A 27844-nucleotide genomic window follows, 5' to 3' on the forward strand; every position below is an offset into this window, starting at 1 on the left:
TTAGAACTCATAAATCACCCTTGCGGCCAGTCATTCAACAATTGTGACGCCCTCAGGGAAACTTGGAAAGCAAATACGCTGCCCACATCCTCAACAGCGCATTGGTTGTATGCGGACCGTCATGGACATAATTCAAGATGACCTCTTGTAACCAAAATTATTTTATACACACACGATACCGAAATCCTTCCTTTCACACATCAGACTGAAATCTGTTTGTCTGATGTCATGAAATATGCATTACAATAAAACTCACTTTATAGAGAGTCAAATCTATTCTCTTAAGGCTAATTACTAATTAAAATATATTTTAAATCATTTTGATTAGCCAAATGTAATTTTATATACTTCCACGGTTATGGTATAGATATAGAATGTTATGTGTAATAAATAATCAGAACAGTGTTACTTGTGTTCAACTGCTTTAAATTAAATTGGAAAGTTCACTAAAGTAAAGACAATAAGCAAACATTGAACTAATCGGTCAGACCCTATAAATCATACTAGAACTTTAATGTATACATTTGACTCACATCCACAGGCAAAATGGCAATACAATATTACATTACTTTCATAAATATCTTCACCAATCATGGGAAAGACTATTGAGCAAAATCTGACATTTTGTGCGTATGCAGCCCTCTTCCTTTTTTTTTAAAGTAGGGACTGTGATATTTTTCATAAGAATGTGCCTACTTAAGATATTTGTATGCAATTCACATTTATACATAATTAGCTCAACAATATCTACTATGACAGTGACTAGGTTTACAGGTTGTCAATATCTGGGTGACGGTCAACATTCTGGTTTCTGAAACATAACCCGTACACATGTATGAGCAAAAAGTTATTGTGTACAATTTGTACATAGTTACTGTGATAAATTGAGACAGCTTCATCTAAACTGCGACACACGGATAACAAAACGATGTAAATGGACATCATTTCTGTTTCTTACTTTCTACCATCAATAAAAGACATTACTGTATATTCATTTCGTTCACTATGCTAATAAAGCAGCTGACTTGGCACTGTGCCACATTTCGCCATGTTTGTTTACATCTGTTTGTGTATTTCCACAGGGTTGTGCGCCACACACAATGCATACATATTCATGGTTTTGTGGATATTCAGGTTTTTGCAGGTGTTTACATCCCTTTGCGTCACGGAAATGTTTCTAACAATCCGGTTTCGAGAAGGTCATTGACTACTTGTAAACATAGTCACTTTTTATTCGTAGGCTAAATTATGAACATTGAGTGGAGTCATGTTTTTGCTTCTGTGGAATTACTGTTTTGGAATATCTGTGAATATTCTTAGTCCATGCATTCCTTGAATCTCATCCTTCAGGGCCTGTGGAAGACAAAAGCCAGAAATAAGGGTATTTTAGATAGACAACATTTAACATCTTTCAAAACAACATGTAGATGTCATCTCTATGACAGACACACACACACACACACAACAGACAATAACAGTCGGGAGTTGAATCTAGATGCTTTTTGAATTGACTGGTGTACGCAATAACGTGTCTGATAAATATATAATAATAGACGACAAGCTGAACTAACCGTTATAATTGTTACCTGATTAACGAGCTGATGTTGCTGAATAGTTCTCTTCCCGCTGAACTCACTAGACTCTATGTGAACTTCATACATGGCCCCACAGCCGCCTGGACACAAGATCACATTAAAATATGTGCTATTTGGTGAGGGTGTGTGGCATGGCTCCTGCTCCTACTCCAACTGCCTGGAAGGTTTGTCAGGCTGTTAAGTGATATCGTGTTATAGTATTGGAGAGGTTTTGTTGGCTATGATCCAGTAAATACAGTATAATACAGTAAGAAGTCACCAAAAAAAAAGAAAAATCATGTCAAATACAGATACCTGAAAAGTCTGCTTTGGTACAGTAATGGTACTTTGTACGGCACACCATTGGTATGCATAAAAAAAAAAAGTAAAGCAGTATCACATTCAGTGGATTTAACTTGTGCTTATTTTCCTATTGTATTCCTCCACCATTGTATTTATTACTCTAGCTATTTCTGGCGCATTTAAATTGTGTATCATTTTAATTTAAATGTCGCGTTTAATTAAAAATCCACGTCATTAGATTATTATGAAGGATTTCAATGTACATACCAGATATATCAACAACTTTCAGCGATGACGCGAGTGGGAACTTTTCCTTGAGTACATTCGCGATGCGGATCTCCCCCTCAGTTTGCGTGGATAGACACCTCCACGCTTGCCCACGGATGGCAGTCTGTGGACGCAGAGGGGAAAGTTAGCAAACACCAAGCATTGCTATCCTATATGCAGCGTCTAACCTTCATAAGTTTGACATCTTAATTACCTGATTTCTGAAAAGAATCCGAAGTGCAGCTATGGCAGCGCTTGTTCCCTTACAAACAAACATCGTCTTATTTTAATGTGTATTTTTTGACGAGCCAAGTAAGAATTATTTATGAATGCATCTAACTTGTCCTATCACAAGCGTCTCCTTAATACGACGTCACACATCCGGGTATGTTTTTAGTGTATTCGTTGATTCGTAAGCGTGTGTCAATGTGTTGTGTAATTAGACTTAAGTAACGCAAAACCAGTGCGAATAAAAGCTACTCTGGTTTGCTGTTTCACTTGCAAGTATTGTTTAAAAAAATATTCGTTCACTGCGGCACCATTTTGTGGTTAATACATTCTTTATTACGACTGCAATGGTTACCTGTTGACTATCCACTAACCCGCAAAAAAATAAGAAGAAAAAATTAAAAAAATATGTCCTTGTACTCATTGAAAACATAATCAACCAGAACGGTAACAAACACGTTTCCTTCCTATTAATTGTATTAAGGATGATTTTTGGCTCCCACAGCTTTTATTAAAGAATATTAAAATAAATGCAGGACAGTCAATATGTCTGTTCCATCCGCAGATCTATTTTTTATGGTAAGTCAGCTTGCTTATGTTTCAAAATGCACTGCTGTTGTTATTAAAGCTATTTAGTTGTTGCACTAGATCTGAAATAATTAATTGAAAAAGAAGTCTTGATCTAGACACTTTCATCATAAGGCTGGGCAGGTAAACTTTACAGTTTACAGTCAATACTGTCGGTCTCCACAACAAAAGATCCACAAGACAGATAAGTGCCGACTGCTTTTGAAGGTAAAATCAATATTTTGTAGCTGGTCAGAATGACAAGCTTATCTCTCCCTGCAGGTTGTGGAGCCATTAATGGGTGTTGACTGTTGGCTTTTTGTCTCCTTTCAAAACAGTCCTCCGTTTTGTTTGTGCTCAGGAGTTATATGCACAGCACAAAGCCAAGCACCCATTGAGTAAATTATACTAATGTCAGAAATGACTCTAAAGAGCAGGCCTTTGTCAGAGATACTGACGTCATTGTCCTTTAAAGTCATGTTGTTACCACATTGAGTGCAAGTGATGTGCAGGTGCACAAAGATGGATCATACTGCTTTTGCGGTCCCGACTTTATTTTTTCTCTTTCTCAGCTTGATTTGCTTTGTGGCCGGAGAACCAGATGCTGTCTCTTGTCCCGAATACCAAGAGAACTTTGATGGCTCCTGCTATGAGTTTGTGGGTCTGCAGCGTCCTTTCCTTGGTGCCCAGAAATGGTGCGAGAGAGGAGGAGGACATGTAGCCTTCATCTTGAACAACGAGACGCAGAAGTTCCTTCAGACGCACCTCGATCCAAAGAAGGACTGGTGGCTCGGACTGGCGCCTGCTGCACCAAACCTTACACTGGACACTGCTGCCACACAGGGTGAGAGGTCATGTCACATAAACCTAATCAATTGTTCCATATAAATGTAGCTTTGTGGACCACACTTCGTTTTTTGGAAAGTTTATATGGATTGGAGGGTTACTTTAACCTGTAAACATGCTCGTTAATGCTTTGGAAATATGATCCTTTATTTCTCCCACAGTGGGTAAACACACAATAGAGCTACTGTGGTTTAAATATTGTGAATATCTAGTTCATCTTTCAATGCCTTGGGTCATGATGAGGAGTTACCACATTACAACTTGTGTGTATACATACACTTAGAATGTAACACAATTGAACATGGATCAGGACGGTCAATGTGGGTGTACTCAGAAACTACTGTATACACAGTATAAGATTAGAATGTACGTCACATACCTTCCTATGAATACGACCCTGGAATTTATTACCGCCAGTTTACAAAAGACTGGCAGTGATCCCGATGCAAGCGTTGGACTGAACAGGAAAATATTTCATACTGTAGCATATCATTACAGTGGTGCTTTGCACCTTGCGATACGAGTGACCCAACTTCTGAGCTTTCCAAGATATGAGATATTTAGGCTTTTTTTTTTTTTTTGCTTTGAGTTGTGGGCATATATGAGAGAGAGAGAGAGAGTTATTAAGATAGATATAGATACAGATATAGATATAGATATATAGAGAGAGAGAAAGAGACAGAGAGAGAGAGAGATACAAACGCTGTATGGTGGCACTGAACTCAACTCAATCCACAACAAACAACAGTTTGGCATATAGTAAAAACTTCAAAATAGAGGTTTCAAGCTGCATTGCCCCGGCAAGTTGAAGTTAACTGTCAAATTAAATATAAAACAAAGACAATTACACTGTGAGTTGTTAAAACAACCCGTATAGCTTTGCCTCATTAGTCCATTCAATTTAATTTTAACAAACAATGTATAACAGCCCAGAAAATCTAACTTAACACATATGTCAGTGTTATCGCAATGGAATTCTGAATACAATCAGTGGAGCAACAAATGTAGAAAGACAATATAACAATGCTCACCTTTGTGAAAAATGGCAAATATCACTGCATCTGAACATGGGTTGTGAAACTTTACTTCACGTTTGTCTGTGTATTACACTGCACCCAGATGACCAAGGTGTGCACGCTAAAAGGAGCAGCGCAATGTCCATTGAGTTGAAGCAAAAAAAATTGCCCAAAACTGTCTAATTCTTTACATTGTTTCATTATGTTTTGACTGCATATTTCAATACATACTGTAAGTACACACACAAGTACAGAGTAATATTTTTCTCATACAAAGACCCCCACATCCCTATCTGGAGTGAACAATGAAAATAATTGACTATTATTTAGAGGAATTGACATCAGCCATTATTCATTTAAGCAAGTTACCATCATCATTGAGGCATAATTTAATTTATCTGTTGACACACACCCAGAACATACAGTACAACCCCGAAGGAGCCTGCGATAGTTTCTCATTTGCATTGCCTTATTACTGTCAAGTTCTGTGATTTACAACTTCCTGTTTATATCTGTAGACAGAACATGAGTCATGATCAAAAATGTGTTCTACAGTGTATCCTTCTGCTGTGTTGTTGTTTCGAGCCACAAAATGTTCCTTTCAGATGAGCATACATGAGGTGTTTTTAAATCAAGTGGAATAATGAATGTGATTTTGTCCCTCCCTTCTCTGTCATCAATACTAGTTTCTCTGGCATGGCTGAATGGCTCAGATGTCAGCTACAATAACTGGGCAAGCAAGCCTGATGCGCAAGCCACCTGTGGACATATCCTGAAAAAGTCAGGTTTCCGTTGGGTAGCGTCGGAGAATTGTACTCAGGAACTTAGCTTCATCTGCCAGTTTGGTAAAAAAAAAACTCATCCACAATTTATGGTGTTTTTGATTATGTTTCACTCAACTCTCTCTCTCTCTCTTTATATATATAAATTTTGGGGTCTTCAGAATCTAGGAGATCTTTTGCATGTGATGGCCAAAACGTCACATTGCAGTGCGACTCTGGTCAAGTCCTAGAGATAGACCATAGTTTCTATGGTCGAAAAACAATTCACTACTGCCGGACCAAACTCGCCACCTCACCTTCACCTCCTCAGGAGGAGTGCACTTGGACAGATGTAGCAGACTCTGTAAAAGGTATTTGTATTGTAAAATATAAATAAATGCTCATTCTCTGCATAATGTTACTGTGTTTTCAACTTTTTTTTGTGACGTACTGTTCAGTTTTGTCTACGTTTTTAATGCTATATATTTGCATGTTGAACTATTTGTTGTCAAACATTTATTTACATACAATTTTGATTAAACTTTAATGCGCAATGCATTTTACTTCAATCATTATTTAAGTACAGCTTTTGTTTTGTTTCCTATATTAAAGCACATTGTTATTGTTGAAACTGCATCATGTTACAGATGCTTTCAATAAAATTAAACACCTACATTTTTTTTCGGACCAAAACCTATCTTGTTTTTGATGAACACTTCGGTCTGTCCCGTGTTTTGATTTGTATTTTTGTGTCTTTTCTGTCACGCCAGCACTAATGGAAGAATGTTATAACCGTAAAACCACAGCTGGAACGACATAAGAAAGGGTTATGGTGCTCAGTAAAACATCAGGAATATAATTAATGAAATAGTTTGCGGTTGGTACAAATTCCATCCATCCATTCGCTGTTCTGCTTGTTCTCATCTGGGTTAAAACTATTACCTAAGGGGAAATCAGTTTTGAAGTCATTCAGTGTCACGGAATAGATTGTGTTTAAATCGTTCTATTGTGTCGTTCCAGGCAGTTGCCATGGACTGCAGGCCTGCCAAGCGCCAGCAGACGCCAAATCTTACGGTGAACCCTGCCCTCTGTTAGGAAGTTACTTGTCTGTGGAATACCGCTGCAAAGATGGTCAGATATACTTCTTCAACTTCTCCAGTCCAATAGAAGTTACATAAGAGTGATGAAATCCTCACACGTCTAGAGTCTATCTCATAATTTTGAAAATGATGACTGAAATGTAGATTCAACAATCTGATATCTTCACAGGTCTCCACTTGCTGATGAGTAAATTGGCGGCAGTGTTTGATAATGTCACTCTCAATATCAAGTGGCTTCTTCAACCTTTTGAGGGTAACCTTACATGCGCGCTGAATGCTGGTGATGGCTACACTATTGATTCCATCACCCCAGAAGAGTGAGCTCTTATTTGCTTTATAATATGTGAGATACACACCGACCAGTCACAGCTCTATGACCACTTACACTCTTATATTAATATCCAATGTCAGCGCTGAACACCAGATACTGCTGGTGTCAGGCGGAATCCTGGCTTCTCTTACAGTCAATCAAAATGGAGCATTATGACCTATGTGGAGGCAGTTCTTATATCGCTCAAGTGGTCATAACGTTGTGACTGCTCTGTTCCGTAATCTCCCTGCACAGTTGCCTTATTAAACTTGCGTTACTCTTTCTGAAAGAATGGAAACCACAGTGATGCACACATTCAAAACGCCTGGACTTTTCGTGGTCACAGTAGAGTGTTCCACCAGCGACTGGCATGTGACAGCTCAAAAATCCATAAGCATTCAGGAGCCGGTGGGTCAATTTGGAGCTATCAAGTGCTATAGCATCAACACGTCAGAAGGTGGCACTAACTGCAGCCTGCTCTACATCGGAGGGTCTGTTGATGTTCAGGTCACAGTGGAGACCGGTAAGGATTATTAAACTGCTGGTTCACCATATCCTATTGTTCAATAACACTGAATGAGCAAGTGTTCTCTGTTCTAAATAGGTACAAACGTTAGTTACATACTCCAACATAAGGACCTTCTACTTGCAAATTCCTCTGCTGACCGAGGGATCACACCCCACAACATTACACTGAATGCAAGTGCAGTGGAGCAGCTCGGGCATGGCTGTAACAACCTGACTTTGAACGCCTCCAACAACGTCACGAGCCAAATCGTGTCCACCCAATTTGAACTGTGTTTGCTGGAACCTGTCGAGGGCCTGCAAGCCTCAGTGATGGCAGAGGACGATCGGTGTCCCGACTCCAGTGACCTCATTATTGGTGTCTCGCTGGAACGTGGAGCCCCTGTGCAGCTTCTCTTTACACTGACTGTCAATAATGTCACTCGCTTGGAGACCAGAAACATGCTCAATGGAAGCTTACAAATGTATACCTTTGGCAGGCCAGTTGAAGGTACCGTATTGCAACGTAATTGCATGATTCAGCATTGATTCACATTGTGCATGTTCAAAGCCTCAGAATAACTTTGTTTTTATTTTTTTATTTTTTTTAATGTAGGATCATTTCAATTGAATGTGCAAGCTGCGAATGCTTTGTCAACTTCTGATTTTAATGTGAGCCTAGAGAGCATATTCCTGGCTTGTGAGAATCACTCTGACTCTGAAAATATGGTATGTACGGCACAATTTCAGCATAGAAATGAATGAACAGTAGCATGAGTATTTTGTTAACCTCTGTTGTCATACACAAACTTGCCCCGCATTATCACCTTTTCTATTGAGTTCCTTAATTACAATAGATGAATCATAAACTTTGTTTTCCAAAAGATTCAGTTTGATTGACATTATCAGACAAGATTTTAGGTTGGGCAGCCCGGTAGTCCAGTGGTTAGCACGTCGACTTCACAGTGCAGAGGTACCGGGTTCAATTCCAGCTACGGCCTCCCTGTGTGGAGTTTGCATGTTCTCCCCGGGCCTGCGTGGGTTTTCTCCGGGTACTCCGGTTTCCTCCCGCATTCCAAAAACATGCATGGCAGGCTGATTGAACTCTCTAGAATTGTCCCTAGGTGTGAATGTGAGCGTGGATGGTTGTTTGTCTCTGTGTGCCCTGCGATTGGCTGGCAACCGATTCAGGGTGTCCCCCGCCTACTACCCGAAGACAGCTGGGATAGGCTCCAGCATCCCCCGCGACCCTAGTGAGGATTAAGCGGTTCGGAAAATGGATGGATGGATGGATTTTAGGTTGTGGTTTTAGTTCAAATGCCAGGTTTTTGTGACGGAAAACGTAATTGAAAAAAATAGTTACAAAATCATTTCCACCTGTGACCTACAAAGTGTCCAACTGAAACATTTTGAGACGGTAAGTGAAAGTAATTGAAAAAATATGATGTTCTTGTAGGCTTCCCTGCTGGATTGTTGTTGTTTGGTTTTTTTTTGCTTTCTAGCAGAAGCCTGTATTTATTTATTTATTTTCTTATATTGACTTTTTGGAACGGTTCATAAATCCTTCCACCAGCTGAAGAAAAACAACCCCAAAGCATTTTGCTGTCTTCACTTGTATTCTTTTGGATGATGAGCAGTGTTGTATTTGTGCCAAACATCCATTCAGGATTTTGGCCAACAAGTTGAACCTTGTTTTCATCAGACCGAAACACAGTTTCCCACATGTGCTTGCGAGATTTTGTTTAGGTCCAATAAAAATGGTTCTTTTTTTTTTTTAATCAAAAACCTGGCCTTTGAACAGACATGTATAGACTTTTTATATCCACTGTATTGTGAAACCATCCAAAATTAGGAACAGCACATCTGCAACCACTGCAATCTGTGGGTAGTGAAGGTTATGTTGTTGTTGTTGTTCCAAAACGTTTTTCTTTTCATTTTCAGATGACTGGCAAGTCTTTTGACTTGAAAATAATTTCCACTCCAGAGTCTGTAGTTGACTACACTGAGAATGTCACCCTGAGCATGAATGGAAGTGTCACATTGCCCAGCAAAGGACTCGAATTTAAGTGGAAATGTAGTAAGTGCCATTTTTCCCCTCTCTGGAAAAGTTTAGCAACATGAATGCTTCAAGCCACTGTGCTACATGTGCAAAGTATGGCCATAAGCGTCGCACTCCGTTGTTTAAATTAGGTAATAAAATAAATATCTAAAGTAAATTGAATAATGTATTCATTTTTATTCATCTCATAAAATCGTTTGGTTATTTCTGTTTTAAAATGAAAAACATATTTATAAAATGAACCATTTCGATACATTTCTTTAAAAAAATGGCTAGTTATTAAATAACTGCAATTAATAATTCACATCCATCCCTCCATGCAGTAGGCGATCCGCTTATCCTCATGAGAGTCACATGTGTGCTAGAACCCATCCCAGCTGTCTTTGGGGTACACCCTGAACTGGTTACCAGCCAGTCATGGATAATTAGCATGAATTATGATTTTCTTCTTTAAAATAAACTGTTTTACTTATTACTTATTACATTTTTGGGCCCTCTGTCTGACTTGGAGATCAAATATGGCCTTTGAGCACCAAGTTTGCCCGCGCTATACACGTATGGTCATCAAGCTCAGCTTGAATTGTCAATCGCGGTATTTTATTTTATTTTTTGTGGTCTTTTGCTTACTTAGAAATATGATACCTAAAAGGTTGTTGCTTGAACTTAAAGTTCATTCCTGACATGATCGATATATCGTGAATCACATTTGTCTTGCTTCTCTTTCTTCCCATGCAGGAGGGGACTGCAAATGCAAAAACCAAACAAATGACACAACTCACATGATTGACAAGCAGTGTCTTCCGAATCCATTTGAGATGGCTGTCTACACCGTGACTGTCAAGAAAACAGCCTGGTTTAGGAAATGGGTCAAACTAGCTTCTGCTTCCAAGTGTATCACTGTTGCTCAAGAGGAATTAAAAAATGTCTCCATTAGGTAAAACCAAACACTCAGTTATTCTTGGTTTAATTTGGATGTGGACTTGTACTGTTTTTTTCTTTGTGCTCGTTTTAAGCATAATTGGGAAATATTGCCCTTGAAATTAATATTTTACTCTTGGGTTACTCCAAATACAGTTGTGATAATTGCACTTCAATTGATGCGAACGACCCTGTAAAACTGAGGCTTAGTTGTGTAGCGAGTTGCCCAGATGTGGACTGGTACATAGAGGATCTAAAACCACTCAAGGCAAGTCAGAATCTGCCACTTGAGTCAGTTTTTAACATTACTCTGTTGAATGACCACTGTCAAAAGCATTTTTTCTACTTTTCCCAGCAGGGTGACCTCGGAACCTGTTTCTCACAAGAAGGAAGAAGGCCGCTGGTGAAGAAGCAAGAAGGCAACTCGGAATTTCTTGTAAACAGCAAAGAGCTGAAATATTCGAGGGACAATTTGCTTAACATCACCGTGATTGCTCAAGGTGTGTTTTGAAACTCATCTTTTGACTGCATTGTCAGAAATAGGCTCACCGTGTACGGTAGGAGTCACTTTCTTTCCCTTAATTAAAGCACAATATAAACTACACAGGAATAATTATTCTACTTCAAGGTGAACGGTTTTGTTGTTGAAAATTAAAAGATCAATTCCAGAGGAAATGATGAGGCATCAGGCCGAGCCTTAAAACCTGAAGAATAGCTTTGTGTGACTTTTTTTGTGTACGTTTGTGAAACTATGCTTCTTTACCAAACCAGGGAAATCGGAGCAAGGTTATGCCAGGTACACTCTACCCATACCGGATCCAGAACCAACTGTCACCCCCTCACACCCGACGTGCAGCATCTTTCCATTATCAGGCACTGTACTGGACTCATTCGATATCACCTGCCAAGCGAGTTCTTTCTGTTCTTCAGGCTGTCTTTATTGCTTCAAGACAGACACAGGTGAGAAAATGCAACTTAGTTGTGTGGTGTGTACAATTGTGGATTCAAATGAATAACAAATCAATCTGCTCATTTGTCTTAAAGGCAAACATCTGCGTTGCAGTAATAAAGAATTTGTGAAATCTATCTTATTGCCCGTTGGAGACGAAAAGAACAACTACAATTTATCTATTGTGATAACTGTGAAAAATGAATATACAGAAGTGACCACGATGGTCCACACTCAGGTAAACACACATGACAAGAAATGGAAAGATAGAATGGCACACAGAATAAATGGACAAACCTATCTTGACTTACGTAAACCTCCTTCGTGGGAAAAAAAAGCTTTTCTATATTTCTATACTGTATTTCTCAAAGGTTCGGAAAAATAACTCCAGTGGTTCCGTGGACACACTCCAGTCAGTTCTAGAAGATACTGTCTCCCAGTTGGAACAAGATGGTCTTCTCTCCAGTGAGGCCCTTAGCCAAATCGTTACCTCTGTAGCAGATATGCTCAACACCGAGGCTGATGAGGATCAGAAGGACGCAAGGACGAAGGTATGTTGGAAGGCGAGCATTGTGTCCTCACACGGTTGAACCCCGTTGATATCTCTGCATCCTTCCTTGACTTCAGCTCAGAGAGCAGATGCTGACCAAAATGACAACGGTGCTGCTGGACTCCCCATCGAACACCAGTTATGAGGTTCAAGTGACAGCTAGAGCCGTAGCCGAACTTACGCAGCGATCAGATGAGCTCAGTCCAGCTGCCCAGGTGCTGCTCAATTTTAGATTGTTCAGCTTTGGCAAACAAATGCATCCTCTGCACTATTTAAGTCTGTTCAACTCCTATTTGTTTCTCTGTTTCCACTTAAGGAAGAAGCAAGCTCACTCTTGGTTGACCTGAGCTCTTCCCTCAACATTATCAGTGTTAATCAGGATGGGAGTGGTGATGATGGAGAAGTTGTGGATGGAGCTGCACCAATAGTTGAAGCTGCCAGTAATATTTTGAATGCTCCGTCCAACGTAAGAGTAAACTGCCATTGCCGCGTTTGGTTCTTATCATTTTCTAAAGTATCAACTAAATAACATGTTCTCCTCAGGAAAAAGTTTCCACTTCCCTTCTGACTGGGATGGGTAACGTACAGAATGCCTTGTTGAATCATAAAAAGTTGAACGGAGATCCTATCATCATTGACTCTAATCAGATCAGTGTGTATGTAAACAGGTAAGAGCTGATTGTCTTTAACACACAAACATACACACACACACACACACACACACACACAGCTTGTAGCTGAAACTGCTTTTGGGTTTCTGCAGAGTGTCTCCAGAAAGTATGCAAATGCAGGATATAAACATCCAGAGGAGCAGCGCTTCTAGATTTTCCTTTCCGACGCTGCCTTCTGATGTTTTCTCACCAGATGAGCCTGTGGATGTCAGAGTAAGTGTCTGCCTTTTTGTGGAGTGCATCTCAACAATTAAAAAAAAAAAAAAATCTGCATTACAATGCTAATAGTTTTTGCCCTGTAAAATTGCTGTTTGTAATATCTCACAGATGATGAGTTTTGAAAAGAACCCATACTCTTGGAAAGGTGGAAACATTTCAGGAACTGTGGGATCTGTCTCTCTCACAAGACCGAATGGCACTGTCATCCCCATTAAGAATCTCCCTGAAGAGATTGAGGTAGCACAAATAAACAACATTCAAATTCTATACATCTGTAAGAGAGTCCACACTAATTAATTTTTGCATTGGTGGGGTCTTCAGATTCTTCTGCCCAGGCCGGACGTTGGGCAAGAGAACAGCACAGTTCTGGACCTGGCCAATTTCAGCACATTAATAATTGACGTTCCCTCGCCTGATGTTACACTGGTGCTGAAAATGGAGCCCTCTGAAAACATTACTTTCGTCTTACTTCTGGGGCACAAGAATTATCCAACAATTGAGCATTTTGTGGCCAAAACTCAAATGCCTCTCGAGAACGTCAAGGAAGGTATGTTCAAACCTATTTTATTCTATCTTACATTTTTAAGCCAAATATTCTGTTTTCCGGAAGTAAACAAATCCATTTGGCAGACCGGCTGACAGAGGGAAACCCTAATTATAATATGGCCCTCAGCAATATTGAGTTTGACACCCCTGTCCTAGGATTTGGAAACATATGAGAACAACTGCATATTGCCATTCAATAGTTCCCACATCATCCAGTATGGGTGATTTTCTCTCATGATGCTGCAGGATGACTGCCGATCACTTACTGGATGTGTGTCGTAGTTATCAGCATTTCATTAATGTCATTTGCCACAGAGGAAAAATATACCTGGGTCCTCAGTCCTAAAGACAGAACAGGAGATGCTGGTGTGCACTTCCTCGTCTTGAAGCCCAAAGTCGAGCCAGGCGTCAAATCAGTGAATGCCACAGTCAGTATTGTAACCATCGCTGCCCAGTGCAAATACTGGGATGAAGAAGAGTCGTCTTGGAGTGAAGATGGCTGCAGGGTGTGTGTAAACACCTTTTATTCAGGTGGCCTGAAAAGCATCCCCGCCACAGCTGATTTTCCTTTCTTCTTTCAACAGGTTGGCCCACTCACGACACCTTTGCTCACTCAGTGTCTGTGTAATCACTTAACTTTCTTCGGCAGCTCTTTCTTTGTCATGCCAAACCTAGTGGACGTGTCACGCACCGCGCAGCTTTTCTCCACTTTCTTTAACAATCCTGTGGTTGTGTGTTTTGTGGGGGCCATTTTCTGCGCTTATCTTCTCGTGGTTGTATGGGCACGCAGAAAAGACATCCAGGACTCAGCTAAGGTAAACCTTGAAAAAAATCGGTCTACACACTCTTGTTGAAATGCCTGGTTTTAGTCAAGAAAAGTCTACTAGAACAACTGAACTTTATTTGGGGTGATCAGAGGCACTTTAAATGGTGATAGGTGTGTACTGTCTTCCATTTAACATGAGTTTGAATGTGAATAGATAATTCTGAACACAGCCACCTCCTCAATTATAAGGGGGTGTGCACACTTTATAACAAACATCTCAGATGATTATGTTTCATTTGAATTCGCCTCTTGGAAAGATTTAATATTTTTTCCAAGTGCGTTGTACAGATTTGACCTCACACTAAAGGTGGAAAGCTTTTTAAAATGATTTGTCATCTTTTTTTTTTCTTATATCATATAACCCGGCATTTGAAGAGCGGTGTGTAAACTTTTTATATCCACTACTTAAGTACGAAAAATGCACTTGACTTACTTACCCATAAAATCCAGTTTCTTCTGTAAGGAATTTTTAAAAAATCATTTTAAAGTGTTGGATATTTATTGCTGTAAAGCAGAACTTCAACCATCAAACGGGTGTCTAGCTAACAGGGTATCACCCACATTGTAAAAGACATTTGTTAAGTACGCTACAGAATGTTTGGCACTACCTATCCAATAACAAGACATTATACAGCTAAAGGTTTTTCATCAATCTGGAATTCTTCCTTATGTTGTGCATGCTAACTTAAAGGTCAAGATAATAGTGCTTGAAGATAACGACCCTCTAGCAGAATACTGCTACATGCTAACAATCGGCACAGGGCATCGCCATGGTGCGTCCACCTCCTCACAGGTCAGTCACATGCTCCTGTCCTTCTTGATTGGCAATGGGAATCAATGTGTCGCAAACTATTAGTTCAATTTCCAGGTGACGATAACCCTGCTGGGAACAGAGGGGGAAAGTGAGCCCCACCACCTGACCGATCTCGAGAAACCTCTGTTTGAAAGGGGTGCAGAGGACGTATTTCTCTTGACCACGCATTTTTCCCTTGGAGAGCTGCAAAGCGTCAGGCTGTGGCACGACAATTCGGGCACACACCCTGCATGGTACAGCATTCAGATGATGGCTTCACTCCGTGCTGTTAAATGCAGAAGCACATTTGGTACCTGGGCCTTCAGTGGGGACTCAAACCAGCTCTTAATACCACCAGTATCTTGTCATAGTTCTGAAAACTATCAACACTATTCAAAAATGGTATATAACAATACCACTGACAACATTTCGAGATGTGTGTGGCTAGTCAAAGCAAACGATCAGAATATGAAAATATATTGACGTTAATGAAGGCTGGGCAACTGGTCATCTGAGGTGATTTTGCTGTCTCATCGATTAAATAAACAGTCCCATTCCTAACATAGTTTTGATTCACATAGGCCAGCACTATTGATTCTGAAGGCCCTGATAAGATTCGATTGATGGCAGAACATTGACTTTAGAATTTGAAAAAAATTCTAGCATCCACGCACACTACTGGAAGCAGTGCAACCTTGTGAAATGCTATGAACTGAAGACAAATGAATCCTGCCCGCAGGTATGTCAACAAAGTAATGGTGCAAGATCTGGAGAGTGGCCAGAAGTGGCACTTTCTCTGTAATTCCTGGCTTGCTGTGGACGTGGGAGAGTGCAACCTCGATAAGGTTTTCCCAGTGGCCACTGAGGAGGATCTGAAGAGATTTAGGTCGGAGCAGCTAACCGTGTGATCTTGATGCATCATCCACAAATAAAATGGTGACCATCCATTTTCCCCCTTCTAGCAATCTGTTCTTCATGAAGACAGCTAAGGATTTTCGTGATGGACACATCTGGTTCTCGGTCATCAGTCGACCCCCATGCAGCACCTTCACTCGTGTGCAGCGAGTGTCCTGCTGCTTTTCCTTGTTGCTCTGCACCATGTTGACTAGCATCATGTTTTGGGGCATCCCCACGGACCCCTCAGAGCAGACCATGGACCTGGGTATGATCTGATTGTAATATAATCAAAGGTTTACATAGTTAGCGTTTCAACAGGTTTCTTGCCAATACAATCAGCTGTGGTGTATGTGGTTGCAGGTCACATCGAATTCACCTGGCAGCAGGTCATGATTGGAATTCAAAGTTCGATCATCATGTTTCCTATCAATCTCCTCATTGTTAGCATCTTCCGAAACACTCGGCCTCGAGAAAAATCTCAGAAATCGGACAAGACCAAGCAGGGGAAGACAGTTCGGGTATCTCCCTCAGAGACGTCTTCCCCTCAGAAAGAACAAAAGGACATCACACCAGACACGGTGCTGAAGGTGGGCAAACATATCCCATCAGTCAATTGTTCTATCATCCGACTTTTTCACTTTTTAAGAGGAATGTGGCATTCAGCAATGTATTTAATGAACTGGAGAGAACTCCAGGTTAAGAGTTGAATGGCACTCAGTACATTGCAAACCTGGACCAAAGCAAACTATCCTGAACATTTCTGCCTTGCTTTTGGATTGTAAATGCCCTTGGTGATAGTGCTCCACTCCAGTTCTGTGCTGCGTACCACAAAGTTGGTGTAGCCACCCACAGCATTCCTTTTATCACCGCAGCTCTATCAATTTGATCTTGTGGTTCACTGCCCTCCTAATTCTCAGTGCAACTGAACGAAAGTAGTGGAAAGTGAAAATAAATGTGGCCAGAAGCCACCAAAGATGTGAATGTAACAACGTTTGGATTTACATTTATAGAGATAAAAATCCACACATGCGAGGTAAGAACTAGTCATGAAGAAACTTTTCTTGGTTTCTCCACCAGGATATAAAAAGAATAGCCCAGTCACTTTCAAAGGCTATGAAGAGTCCCCTGCCTTATTTGGAGCTTCGACCTGGTCACCAGACTGATATCAACACCCTTTTGTCTCTGGTGGAAGACATCATCAGGCAGCAAAACCGAATTTCCTCTGACTTTTACAAAGATACTGCCAAAAGAGAACGCTCCATCCTCAGTTTAGGGGCAGTCGATCTTCAAGGTAATCCATTTTATATGAAAATAATGTTAGGTTTTGCTTCAATGCAATCATGTTTTTGTAAAACACAAATATGATCACATCTTTGATTACAAACTTCCAATGTGTAGAAAAGAGTGTTTGGGGCAGTCCAGAGAGGACCTCAGATGGGGTTCAGAAGAAGAGCAACAACAGCAGGTATCTATACAGGCAGCTGCGTCATGTTGAGAAGAAGCTGGGTTTCCTGGGATCCTCTCGATTCCAAAACCCAGACAGCTACAACAAAGCCATGCAGCAAGTCCAGGGGATGAAGAATCTGCTCGAGTTTCACCTACCGTCACACAGCCTAGATGGAGAACAATCGGAGCGTAGTCCCAGTCCAGAAGAAAGTGCCAACAAAGGCACTGCCAAGAGATGCTGCCAAGGTGGGCTGCCATGGTGGTTTGTCTTTGTAGGTTGGATATTGGTGATAGCAACCAGCGGTGTGTCTGGATACTTTACCATGATGTATGGGCTGACCTATGGGAAAGATCGTTCTATAAGCTGGCTGATCTCCATGGTGGTGTCCTTCTTTGAAAGTTTGTTCATCACACAACCTCTTAAGGTAAGGTAAAATTGTGATTTATGTATGTTGTATATATATGAAAACAAGGTCTGATGTGTTTTGAAAATTAAATCCTGCCATAAAAAGGTATGAGAAATCGAATGTATTCTCCCCGCAAAATAACTGAACATACAGCCAGCCATTTATGTCTAAACTGCTCGCAACACCCCAAAGGGAAAATGTCCAAATTGGGCCTAAAATGTCAATATATTGTGGGACCTGTCTTTTTTATACATCCAGTATCTCACAAAAAGGGCAACACCCAGTGCTGAAGAATAATGGTGCCCCCCCCCACCCCCCACCACCATCCACCCACACACACACATACACATTTTCGCTCAGGAGTGTACTCACTTTTGTTGCTAGTGGTTTGAACATTAATGGCTGTGTGTTGAGGTATTTTGAGAGAATATTAAGTTTACACTATTATACGAACTGTACACTGACCACTTCATATTATAGCATCGTGTCATTTCTTCTGTGTCCCACAGAAAGATATAATCGATTATAGACAACAATGTGAGAAGTGTACTCACTTTCATGAGATAAGGCAATCAAATATCTGTTACAGGTTCTTGGCTTTGCTGCTTTCTTCGCTCTTGTTCTGAAGAAAGTCGATCAGGAAGAATACGGAGAGCCTCAGATTGACGAGAGCCTGAAGAATTATGGTATCTTGTTGGTGGATTCCATTGGTGTTGAACTGCTTTGTGCACACATAGAAGACTAAGCACATGATTTGAATGTGATGCTCAGATGATCCTGATGGGGTGCGAGCAGCACGAAGAGACAGCACGTGCAGTTTCTACCAGCCGCCACCTCCAACGGACATAGAGAAGATGAGGAACAACATGATTAAAGAGCAAAAAGTCTTTGCTCTCATCAGGGAGATTCTGGGTGGGAACGCACACTATTTTGCTGTATAAAATATAGATATACAAGATATAAAACATGGCTGTGCAATATGCCATTATAATCTAAGGTACATGGGTGCCTTGAGATGCAAGCCGTCATTCTTCAGATTTTTATTTATTTTTTTTGCTTTGACTTGCAAGCAAAAAATTGAGCTGAAACGTAAAAGGCATTCCATATGTTGTTCATTTAAATGGAGAAAGATTATTTGAAAAAATATCTTTGCGTTACGAGCGTGGTCACAGAACAGTTTGAACTCGTATCTCAAGGCACTAATGTCTTCGCTTGTCATGCAGCCTACATGGGATTCATGTGGATGTTGCTCCTGGTGGCGTATGGACAAAGGGATCCCAATGCGTACTTCCTGACCCAGCACATTCGCCAGAGCTTTAGCAAAGGCATCTCTGACACGATGAGCATACAAGATGTGTTCAACTGGGCAAACACAACTCTGCTCAGCAACTTGTTTGGAGAACACCCAGGTGATATTAATGTGCTGTCATCCATGTGACAAAATGCAACTGGAAATTCTTGCTGTCGTTGATACACTACTCATAAATTGTTAGGGCTATTCAGCTGTAAAAATTAAATTAAATAATAATGAATAAAAATACATTTCAGGGATGAATCTGAAATGCACCGTAACAGCGATTCTCAGGGTGGTACAAGTACCACTAATGCTATGCGTGCAGCCTCGATTGATATGCAAGAGAATCACTGACTTACACACCAATAGAGTACATTTACAGCATTTAAAACTCAAAATCTGACACTAAAGCACGATACTGGATAATCACTCAATCTGGGATATGGTTTTTGAATATTGTGACATTGGCGGCCCGGTAGTCCAGTGGTTAGCACGTCGGCTTCACAGTGCAGAGGTACCGGGTTCGATTCCAGCTCCGGCCTCCCTGTGTGGAATTTGCATGTTCTCCCCGGGCCTGCGTGGGTTTTCTCCGGGTGCTCCGGTTTCCTCCCACATTCCAAAAACATGCATGTCAGGCTGATTGGACGCTCTAAATTCTCCCTAGGTGTGAGTGTGGGCGTGGATGGTTGTTCGTCTCTGTGTGCCCTGCGATTGGCTGGCAACTGATTCAGGGTGTCCCCCGCCTACTGCCCGAAGATGGCTGGGATAGGCTCCAGCACCCCCCGCGACCCTAGTGAGGATCAAGCGGTTCGGAAAATGGATGGATGGATATTGTGACATCGATATTGGAATGAAGCTTGTAGCTATGTATTACAGATATAGCAATTTTTTTGTACACTTAGGTCTGGAACATTACTGTATTTTAATGGTGTGTTCATTATGGTGGTACTTGGACTACCTAAGTATTTTAGTGTAAAAAGTTGGAGAACGGGCAGCGGAACCTTTGAACTAAACTTTTGAATGTGTGTCAAATTTTTAAGTCATTTAGTACTTTTTGCACAGCTTGATGTTTTTCTTCGAAAAGGCCAAACAAGTCAAGATCCAAGAATCGGCCAATACATTTCCAAGAATGTCCACTTCTATGCCTTTCTGTGACTCTTTCAAGTTTCTAAGTTTCTCTGTATCACTGTTGCAACCTGATGACACGCTAAACTCACTTTCTTCGGAATACATCTTTGAAGCCTCAGAGTGGTGAGGTGCTGTCAAATCAATTGCTAGGTGTCGTCTTGGTCTGATGACATCAAAATGTGGAGAGCATGATAAGGAGAACATTTTAAATACAATGTTCCGCACATTGGCGAACAGCAAGTTCTTGGGAAAAGGTACTGACACTGAATACTTTTAGTGAAGGTCAAATCAAGCTCACCTGTAAAGTTTATAGTGCCTTGCAGCTCCATTCTGAAATTGAATCCCCTACATTTTCTAAGTTGTGTATCTCATCCTAGTCTTCCAACGGAAAAAAAATGATTGTAAATGCTCTGACTAATTGTGGTTTTGTTCTTGTTGCTGGTCGCAGGTTTCATCACAGATGGTAACTCAAAGCTGGTGGGTAACACTCGTCTCCGCCAGCTGAGGGTACAGAAGAACTCTTGCCGCGTGGCGCGTCGCATGCAACATGCTGTGCATGACTGCCACTCTCTGTACTCGTGGGAGTCCGAGGACATGGGCTCCTACAGTCCAGGCTGGAGTTCCTCTGAGCCTGATAATACATCAGTGAACCTCCCCAGTCCCTGGAAGTACCAATCCCAGGGTAAATTGAGGGCCTACCCCATCTGGGGAAGCATGATCCTCTACAGGGGAGGAGGCTTTGTGGTGGATCTCGGACCAGATTTAGAAAACTCCAGCAGGTTGTTTCCAGCTGTACTTTGGGTCTTGTTACCATCATGTACAATTTATAATCAAATGTGTACTCTCACCAGATCTCTCCAGTATCTCTATGAAAACCGCTGGTTCGATGCACACACCCAAGCAATCTTTGTTGAGTTCACCGTGTACAATGCCAACGTCAACCTCTTCTGCATTGTCACACTCATGCTAGAGACCATGGCTCTAGGTAAAGTATCACAGATGCGCGATGAAACAGAAACTTCAAGCCTTCGTTTTGAATGCCTGTCTGTTTAACGTCAGGGGCTTTCCAGTTCCGTAGTGAGCTCCAGAATGTTCGTCTCTACCAATCGACAGGGGGCCTGCACATTTTTGTCATGGCCTCTGAAGCCATCTACTTCCTCTTCATTCTATATTACATGTTTGTTCAGGTATGTATATTGACCATGTATTTGCAATAATTATGCATTTTTATTATGGTTGAGTGAAGTGGAAAAAAAGGAGATAGATGCTCGACGATGTACTTCTCGCTGCTTAGTAAACAAGATAAGCGACGAACCTCATGAATACAAAATGAAAGCACTCGCAAGAAGCAATTAACACAAAAGCAGAAGTAACTGTGTGGTAAATTGACTGAGCTGCAGTTCAAGCACCTGATGTCACTCACTAGCCACTCCCTCTTAAAGGCACACATCAATAACCAAATGCACTACTCCAGTGTAAAAAAAAAAGAAAAAAAGTCTAAAGGTGCCACCATAATGCTCAGGATGTACTGTAGATAAAAAGTGAATAGCAAGAAGCTTCGTTCTATGTTCGTTCTGTGTGCGTGTATACGTGAGACTTCGGCTTAATAATTATACTCAATAAGACCAGTGTATTTCTATACATTCTTTTTTATGTTTTTATATTTGTATTTTACAACCCATTGCAGAATGAATGAATGAACAAGTGTATTGGTCGCTCAACAAATGGACGCAAATAAATAAATGGACACAATCAATGGGTGGGGCAGAATGTGCAGCTTTTGGTGGCTCCCCTTATTCCCTTGTCAGAATTTCATTTGACCATGTGCGTAAATTTAGCAAAACCTGGTGGTGTTTTGAGGGGGCTGGAATGAATTGAAGGCATTTCAATTCACAATTTGAGTTGCAAGCTTGGTCATTGAACAAATTGCACTCGCAAGGCAAGGTTTCACTGTCTTTCATATGTGCCGCCAGGCAAAGCTGATGAAGCAACAGAGATGGGCTTATTTCAAGAGTAAATTGAATCTACTTGAGCTGGCGATCATACTTCTCAGTTGGAGCGCACTGTCCGTCTTTATCAAGAGGACTCTGCTGGGGAAACGAGACATGGAGTACTACCAGAATCACAAAGACCAGTAAGTTTTACACATTGTGACATAGTGGCCACGCACTTATCTTCAAATGTAACAAGTACGATGGCTCTCAACGTGTTTCGAAATGAGGGTTCTGTGGAAGTTTAAAGATGTTGTTTTTCTTTTTTGTCACTATATTACGGAATCGTAATGGTACCACCCCAGAAAAAAAGGTTAAATATCAGGCTATAATGTGATGAATTTTACATTTTAACATGAGAAGTGTGGTTTCCAATTTTAGCAAAACAAAATGAAGTGGACCCGGTTCAGATCAGCAGTAGAGGTGTTTGTATCTTCTTTTTGAATCTTAAACCTTTTTAAACACTTGAGCTTTCTTTTTTTTTTTTTTTAACCGTGTCATTTTAGTTACCGAGCAAATAAATTCGATTTGTAAGACACTAAAACGACTCTACCAGTAACCTTAAGCGGAAGTCAAACTTACCACAAGTCGTCCCATAAGTTTCACATTATATAATGATAAGTTTCACATTTTAACATGACAATTTTCATTTTATTTTAAATAACCATCACATTCTACCGTGATAAATTTTAAAGTGATATGTTTTAACACAATAAATTTAATGTTAAAACATGAAACATATTGCGTTAAAGCATGACATTATAAGGTGACACATTTTAAAATGATCATATTAAAATGTGAAACGTATCACTTAAAACATAATAAGTTCTCACTTTACCTCGGGTTCGGGTCACTGGCGGAGTCCTTTTTGTGTCTTACAAAGCAAACATACTAGTTATGTAACTATGCTGTTCATCTCTAATAATGTAAAATAAATAAATAAATAAACAAGGCTGGGTGCTAAAAAAGAAAACATGCATACCCACATAGGGCTCCGCCAGTGACCTGAACTGGAAGGAATTGCTTTGTTTTGTTTTGCCAGATGCAAAAGTAAAACTTCCAGGGACATTTATCACATTGTACCGTGATAGTGAACATTTTTTGGGGCGGCGGGGGTTAATACGCTTCTGTCCAATCGAACAAAACTTGAATTATAAATAGTGAAATATTACTGCATCACTTCCAGATTTGCCAGTTTCTACGAGACAGCCAAGGCTGATGCAGTCCTGGGCTATCTGATTGCCTTCCTGGTGCTGCTGGCCACAGTCAAACTGTGGCACCTGCTGAGACTCAACCCTAAGCTGCACATGATCACAGCAACGCTCCAGCGAGCCTGGACTGATATCTCCGGCTTCCTGGTGGTCATGACCATCATGTTTCTGGCCTACTCGATTGCTGTGAGCAGTTTCCCACACTGCAAGAGATGATGTTTTTATTTCTCAGCTGTTGATATTCTGTGAACAAAGTCCTCCAAAAATCATATAATAATAATAATGATAATGCTTAAATGCTTTGAAAAGATCTCCCCCTAAGGGTTTTGAGAACCATTATGACATCAGAGCTTTTTGGTAGGATTGTCAGTGATAGGATCTTGTGGTGAGGCCAGAATATAATTGTTGGTTAATTGCCCTTCTGTTTATGATGTTGGCTTTTATTTTCTGGCAGGAAAGTACAATATATTTAGTCAGAATTGGCAGTGCTATATTACATCATTACTACATGCAGCATGCACAAAGTATAGGTTTACAGAGCGGTTGTAAAAACAGGTAAAGTTATTTATGAGGGAGAAAAATTACACACAATCAAGGAATAATTAGGTACAACTAATTTTCTGCTTGAATTGCTTTGACACAGAGGTTTTGTGATCAGTTTCTTGATATACTGACGAATTTACACGCGTCATCAACAATGCGTGAGTCTCTTTATTATACAGTGCTTAACCTTTGACTTAGCATGCCATTGTTATCTGATGAGAAAAGTTATCAGGAGAGCTTAGTATGACAAATAGAACTGTATATTGTACCTACTTTTGCACTCCTTTCTATTAGGAGTGCACACTTATTCTAATTGTAATTATTAATCTATATTGGCAGCCATTATTATATGAACGTGATCATTATCACCGGTGTTTACATTTAAAATGCTGCCTGTTAGTTCAGACGCTTTCTCAACCAGCAGTCAGCCAATCACCAGGGAAATTCTGATTACAAATCATGGTCAATCTTGCAGCCCTACCCTGTATATAAAAATTTCAATCTGTTTTTCAGTCCAACCTGATGTATGGGTGGAAGCTGTACTCCTATCGCACTCTATTTGATGCTGCTCAGACTATGGTCAGCCTGCAGCTGGGTATCTTTAACTATGATGAGGTAAACATTGGGCTCGTTCAACTTTAAAACCCTCAGATTGTGTCATATGATAGCTGCATCTTAACATCATTACATCATTGTAATGACATTGTAATAACATCATTATATTCCTTCTTGCATCTGAAAGATTCTTAGTTACAACCCAATCCTGGGTGCCTTCCTCATCGGCTCCTGTATCGTGTTTATGACGTTTGTGGTGCTCAACCTCTTCATCTCTGTCATCCTTGTGGCCTTCAGTCAAGAACAGATTCATCACAAGGTAACTGTGTATTAACCGTTTTTTCTTCTTTATGAAAAATTGCGAAAACAGTCAAACACTTTGTCGCAAGTACATTTATCCCAAAAGTTACTTGAATGAAGTAAATGTAGCTCTGTGATTGTGATTCACTGCAGCCATCCGAGGAGGAAGAGATTGTGGACATGATGATGATGAAACTTTGCAGTCTCTTCGGAATCAAATCCAAGACTAAGCAAGGTGACGATGGCCAGACTGAGAAGGCCCAACTTACATGTGCTTCGAAGAATGAAATCGCTACAATTTCGCCAGGGCATATTGACAAGGACTCTTATGTTCTACTTTAGTCAAATCTATTATTCTACTCAATATGCTCGAACACCCTTTGTGCTTTGCCGCCATTGTTGCTTTTCACGGTTTGCTTCATTCTGTGCCACTGCGATGTTGCCTGCATGTCAGGGCCCGTGTTAAGTGCATTATTTATGAACTATATTCTTCAAATATGCCCAGATGTTGAAGCACTGCTTTTAGGATGTTGCGGCTGTATTTTTAAAGTCAACTGGCAATGATTGTGGCTCTCTGGTGTAGAGTAGTGTTTGCTTCAAGTGCAACATCGGTGTGACCGCTGTTATGATATTCTCTTAACTGTTAAATGTGGCACTTCTTCAGGAAAATGTATTCGCCAATAATCAAAAAGCTTAATTGTGCAACACAAAAAAAAGAAGCGGCAGCTGAAAATAGATTAAAACCTATACATTTAAGCAACTTAGCGTTTATGGCATTATGCTTGAATTGTGCATTCAAATTAATGTGTCAGGATCTGGACAGATACAACATTAGTGAACAAAACTGATATGTTGTTGGGTGCGCTGGAAGCTGTGAAAAAAAACATGAAGCATAAATCATGCAAGTCATTGTCGAAACGCCATTCAAGAGAATGATACCATCATTTTGAAGTTAGTAAATTAATTGGGTAAATTAAGTAAATATTCCCAACCCAACCTAAAGTAAATTGTGGACACTGATGGACACTGATGACATCATTACAAAAGGAAAGGAAGAATTAAGAAAAACAATATTATATGCATGTGATAAACTAGCACTCAAGTTTTTGCTTTTCAGTGATTCTTGAAGTGGCTCTTGGTTCCTTTGTGGTACTAAAAAGAATCACTTTTGAGGTACAGTTCAATAATTTTAACATTTAATTTGCAATTAATCGTCAAGAACTGTTTTTAAGCATTTCACTATGAGTTTTTTTATTAAAGTTTTATGTAAAATACATTCCAATATAAGATTTTCCCCCCTCCCCCTATATTTACGTGTGGCGTTAATGTTCTAAGTGTGTGTAAGGTGAGAATGCCTGCCCTATTTTGGGGTTGGTCATATTGGTAGTGTTTGGAGCGGTCAGTGTTTTTTAGGTGGTACTGTACTTGCTTTGTTCCTGTGCATTTGATTCAATTACAAAACATCATAAATAATCTACAGTACCATGTATTCTTCGAATGACATGATTTGTCCAAAAGTAGAACTCTTTTGCAAGGTATACAAAATAAAATAAGAAGCACATTTACCTGACTTGTGTGTATTATTACGCGTCCTGCCTACATTTTCGCATTTGTATGTGTGCCTATTTTGCAATATTTGGTGTTACATTGCGGATCAGTAAAATGGTAAAAAACAAAACGACTATGCTTTTTGAATTATGTGTTTAACTGACTGGGTAATCTCACCACTGGTGAGACCTGTGCAGTCAAAAAGATTCACAATTATTTGCCATTGTGTAGATTGAAATGTTAATGTGTCCATATCGCAGTATCGGCATGTCCTGTAGACTATTCATGAGAAAAACTGCTGTGTTAAATATCACTAGATTTTATGATCTTTATAACCAGCATCTCTGGTGAGTACAATGTATTTTACTTTGTGTTCATGTTTTTCCTCATGTTATTTGTTTTTATTAGGGCAAACGCACACGATAAATGAATCTGTATTAAAAGAAACACCATTACCGGTAAGATTATTTTCAACAAATGTTTTGCTTTTATAAGTTAGGCTGATGCTAAAATAAAGGCAAATGAACCCTGAATTATTCTGAAGTTTATCTACTTCAGTTAGACTCGTTAACCTACCAAACAAGATTCACAATCTTTTAAGGGTTCATAAGAACAACTTCACAAAATCTACCCTACAAGTGTGGCATAAAAATAAATCAGTAAATCGGATTACAACATGAATGCTAACAAAGCTGTGGCTTTATCATTTCCATTTTTCATATTTCATTAAACAATATGTAAAAATGTGGACTGCACTTCTTAAGCACTGGACTTATGTTGCATCAGAAAAGTAGACACAGTGTTTCAGTCTCATAACAAAATAGAACATATTTATTTATTCCTCAAAATTCTACAAACACCACCCCATAATGACAATTCAAATGTATTTGAAAATAATAATCAGACATCACATATATGTACATGTCTTATGATGATGTCTTATTATTATTTTTAAGTATACTTTTTAAATATTCTTTGCTCTATTCTGTGTTGATGCACATTTGGCGTTCAGGCCTTCAGTCTTTTTGAAGATGATGCCACAAGCTTGGCAAACACAAAGTATTTTGGGGCAGTTTTGACCATTTCTCTTTGCAGCACCATGGCCACCCATTGGCACTCACAGAGTTGTCCTGAAGCCACTCCTCTTTTGTCTTGTGCTCAGGGTCATTGTCCTGTTCCAAAGATAAACCTCCCCAGTCTAAGGTCCTGGCCGCTCTGAAGCAGGTCTCCGTACATTGCTACATTCATCTTTCAATCCTGACTGGTTTCCCAGTTCCCACTGCTGAAAATCATCCCCACTTTATGACGCTGGTATCACAGTGGTTCACTGTAGGGATAGGGGGTCAGGTGATGAACGGTGCCTGGTTTCCTCCAAACTGACGCCTGGCATTCACGCTAAAGAGTTTTTGAGTATTTGTCTCATCAGACCAGAGAATTTTCTTTTTCATGATCTGAGAGCCCTTCAGGTGCCTTTTGGCAAATTCCTGGCAGGTTGCCATATGCCTTATATAGACAGG

The 27844-nt window shown here is 40.1% G+C and overlaps 2 protein-coding genes across 3 annotated transcripts; one reads left to right on the plus strand and one right to left on the minus strand.

Moving 5' to 3' along the window:
- Nucleotides 1-494: 494 nt before the first annotated feature.
- bola3 (bolA family member 3) lies at nt 495-2506 on the minus strand. Its single transcript, XM_086106744.1, has 4 exons — nt 2359-2506; nt 2145-2268; nt 1587-1675; nt 495-1353 (listed from the first exon to the last, which is right to left on the minus strand). Exons 1-4 carry the CDS (start codon nt 2419-2421, stop codon nt 1288-1290), a joined length of 342 nt encoding a protein of 113 aa, XP_085962870.1. The 5' UTR covers nt 2422-2506; the 3' UTR covers nt 495-1287.
- A 955-nt stretch (nt 2507-3461) lies between these two features.
- Nucleotides 3462-26262, plus strand: LOC147207564 (polycystin-1-like protein 2). 2 transcript variants are annotated; one of them, XM_086106669.1, is made up of 41 exons: nt 3462-3783; nt 5488-5646; nt 5745-5933; nt 6583-6693; nt 6832-6979; nt 7263-7495; nt 7577-7987; nt 8093-8205; nt 9418-9553; nt 10271-10469; nt 10610-10721; nt 10812-10953; nt 11225-11413; nt 11498-11640; nt 11774-11953; nt 12030-12167; nt 12269-12418; nt 12496-12620; nt 12716-12836; nt 12951-13079; nt 13164-13389; nt 13704-13894; nt 13973-14203; nt 14906-15007; nt 15083-15261; nt 15747-15893; nt 15970-16169; nt 16265-16491; nt 16982-17195; nt 17303-17775; nt 18347-18443; nt 18529-18669; nt 18981-19166; nt 20628-20958; nt 21031-21164; nt 21239-21366; nt 22153-22313; nt 23357-23567; nt 24438-24539; nt 24667-24798; nt 24933-26262. In XM_086106669.1, exons 1-41 carry the CDS (start codon nt 3462-3464, stop codon nt 25119-25121), a joined length of 7452 nt encoding a protein of 2483 aa, XP_085962795.1. In that variant the 3' UTR covers nt 25122-26262. The 2 variants fall into 2 exon arrangements, with proteins under 2 accessions (XP_085962795.1, XP_085962794.1); XM_086106668.1 differs by having other exon boundaries at nt 13704-14203.
- Nucleotides 26263-27844: the final 1582 nt, after the last annotated feature.

Source organism: Hippocampus guttulatus, chromosome 3 (assembly GCF_054856545.1).
Source record: "Hippocampus guttulatus isolate MCC_2025c chromosome 3, RoL_Hgut_1.0, whole genome shotgun sequence".
NCBI lineage: Eukaryota > Metazoa > Chordata > Actinopteri > Syngnathiformes > Syngnathidae > Hippocampus > Hippocampus guttulatus.

Bases quoted from the DNA above. Each gene is read 5' to 3' on its own strand.
- LOC147207564 (XM_086106668.1), top strand. From the start codon at position 3,462: ATGGATCATACTGCTTTTGCGGTCCCGACTTTATTTTTTCTCTTTCTC. The intron at 16,170-16,264 runs GTATGATCTGAT...ATGTGGTTGCAG, and splicing joins AGAGCAGACCATGGACCTGG to GTCACATCGAATTCACCTGG. The intron at 17,776-18,346 runs GTAAGGTAAAAT...TATCTGTTACAG, and splicing joins TCATCACACAACCTCTTAAG to GTTCTTGGCTTTGCTGCTTT.
- bola3 (XM_086106744.1), bottom strand. From the start codon at position 2,421: ATGTTTGTTTGTAAGGGAACAAGCGCTGCCATAGCTGCACTTCGGATT. The intron at 2,269-2,358 runs GTAATTAAGATG...CTGCGTCCACAG, and splicing joins GGATTCTTTTCAGAAATCAG to ACTGCCATCCGTGGGCAAGC. The intron at 1,676-2,144 runs GTATGTACATTG...TCTTGTGTCCAG, and splicing joins GAAAGTTGTTGATATATCTG to GCGGCTGTGGGGCCATGTAT.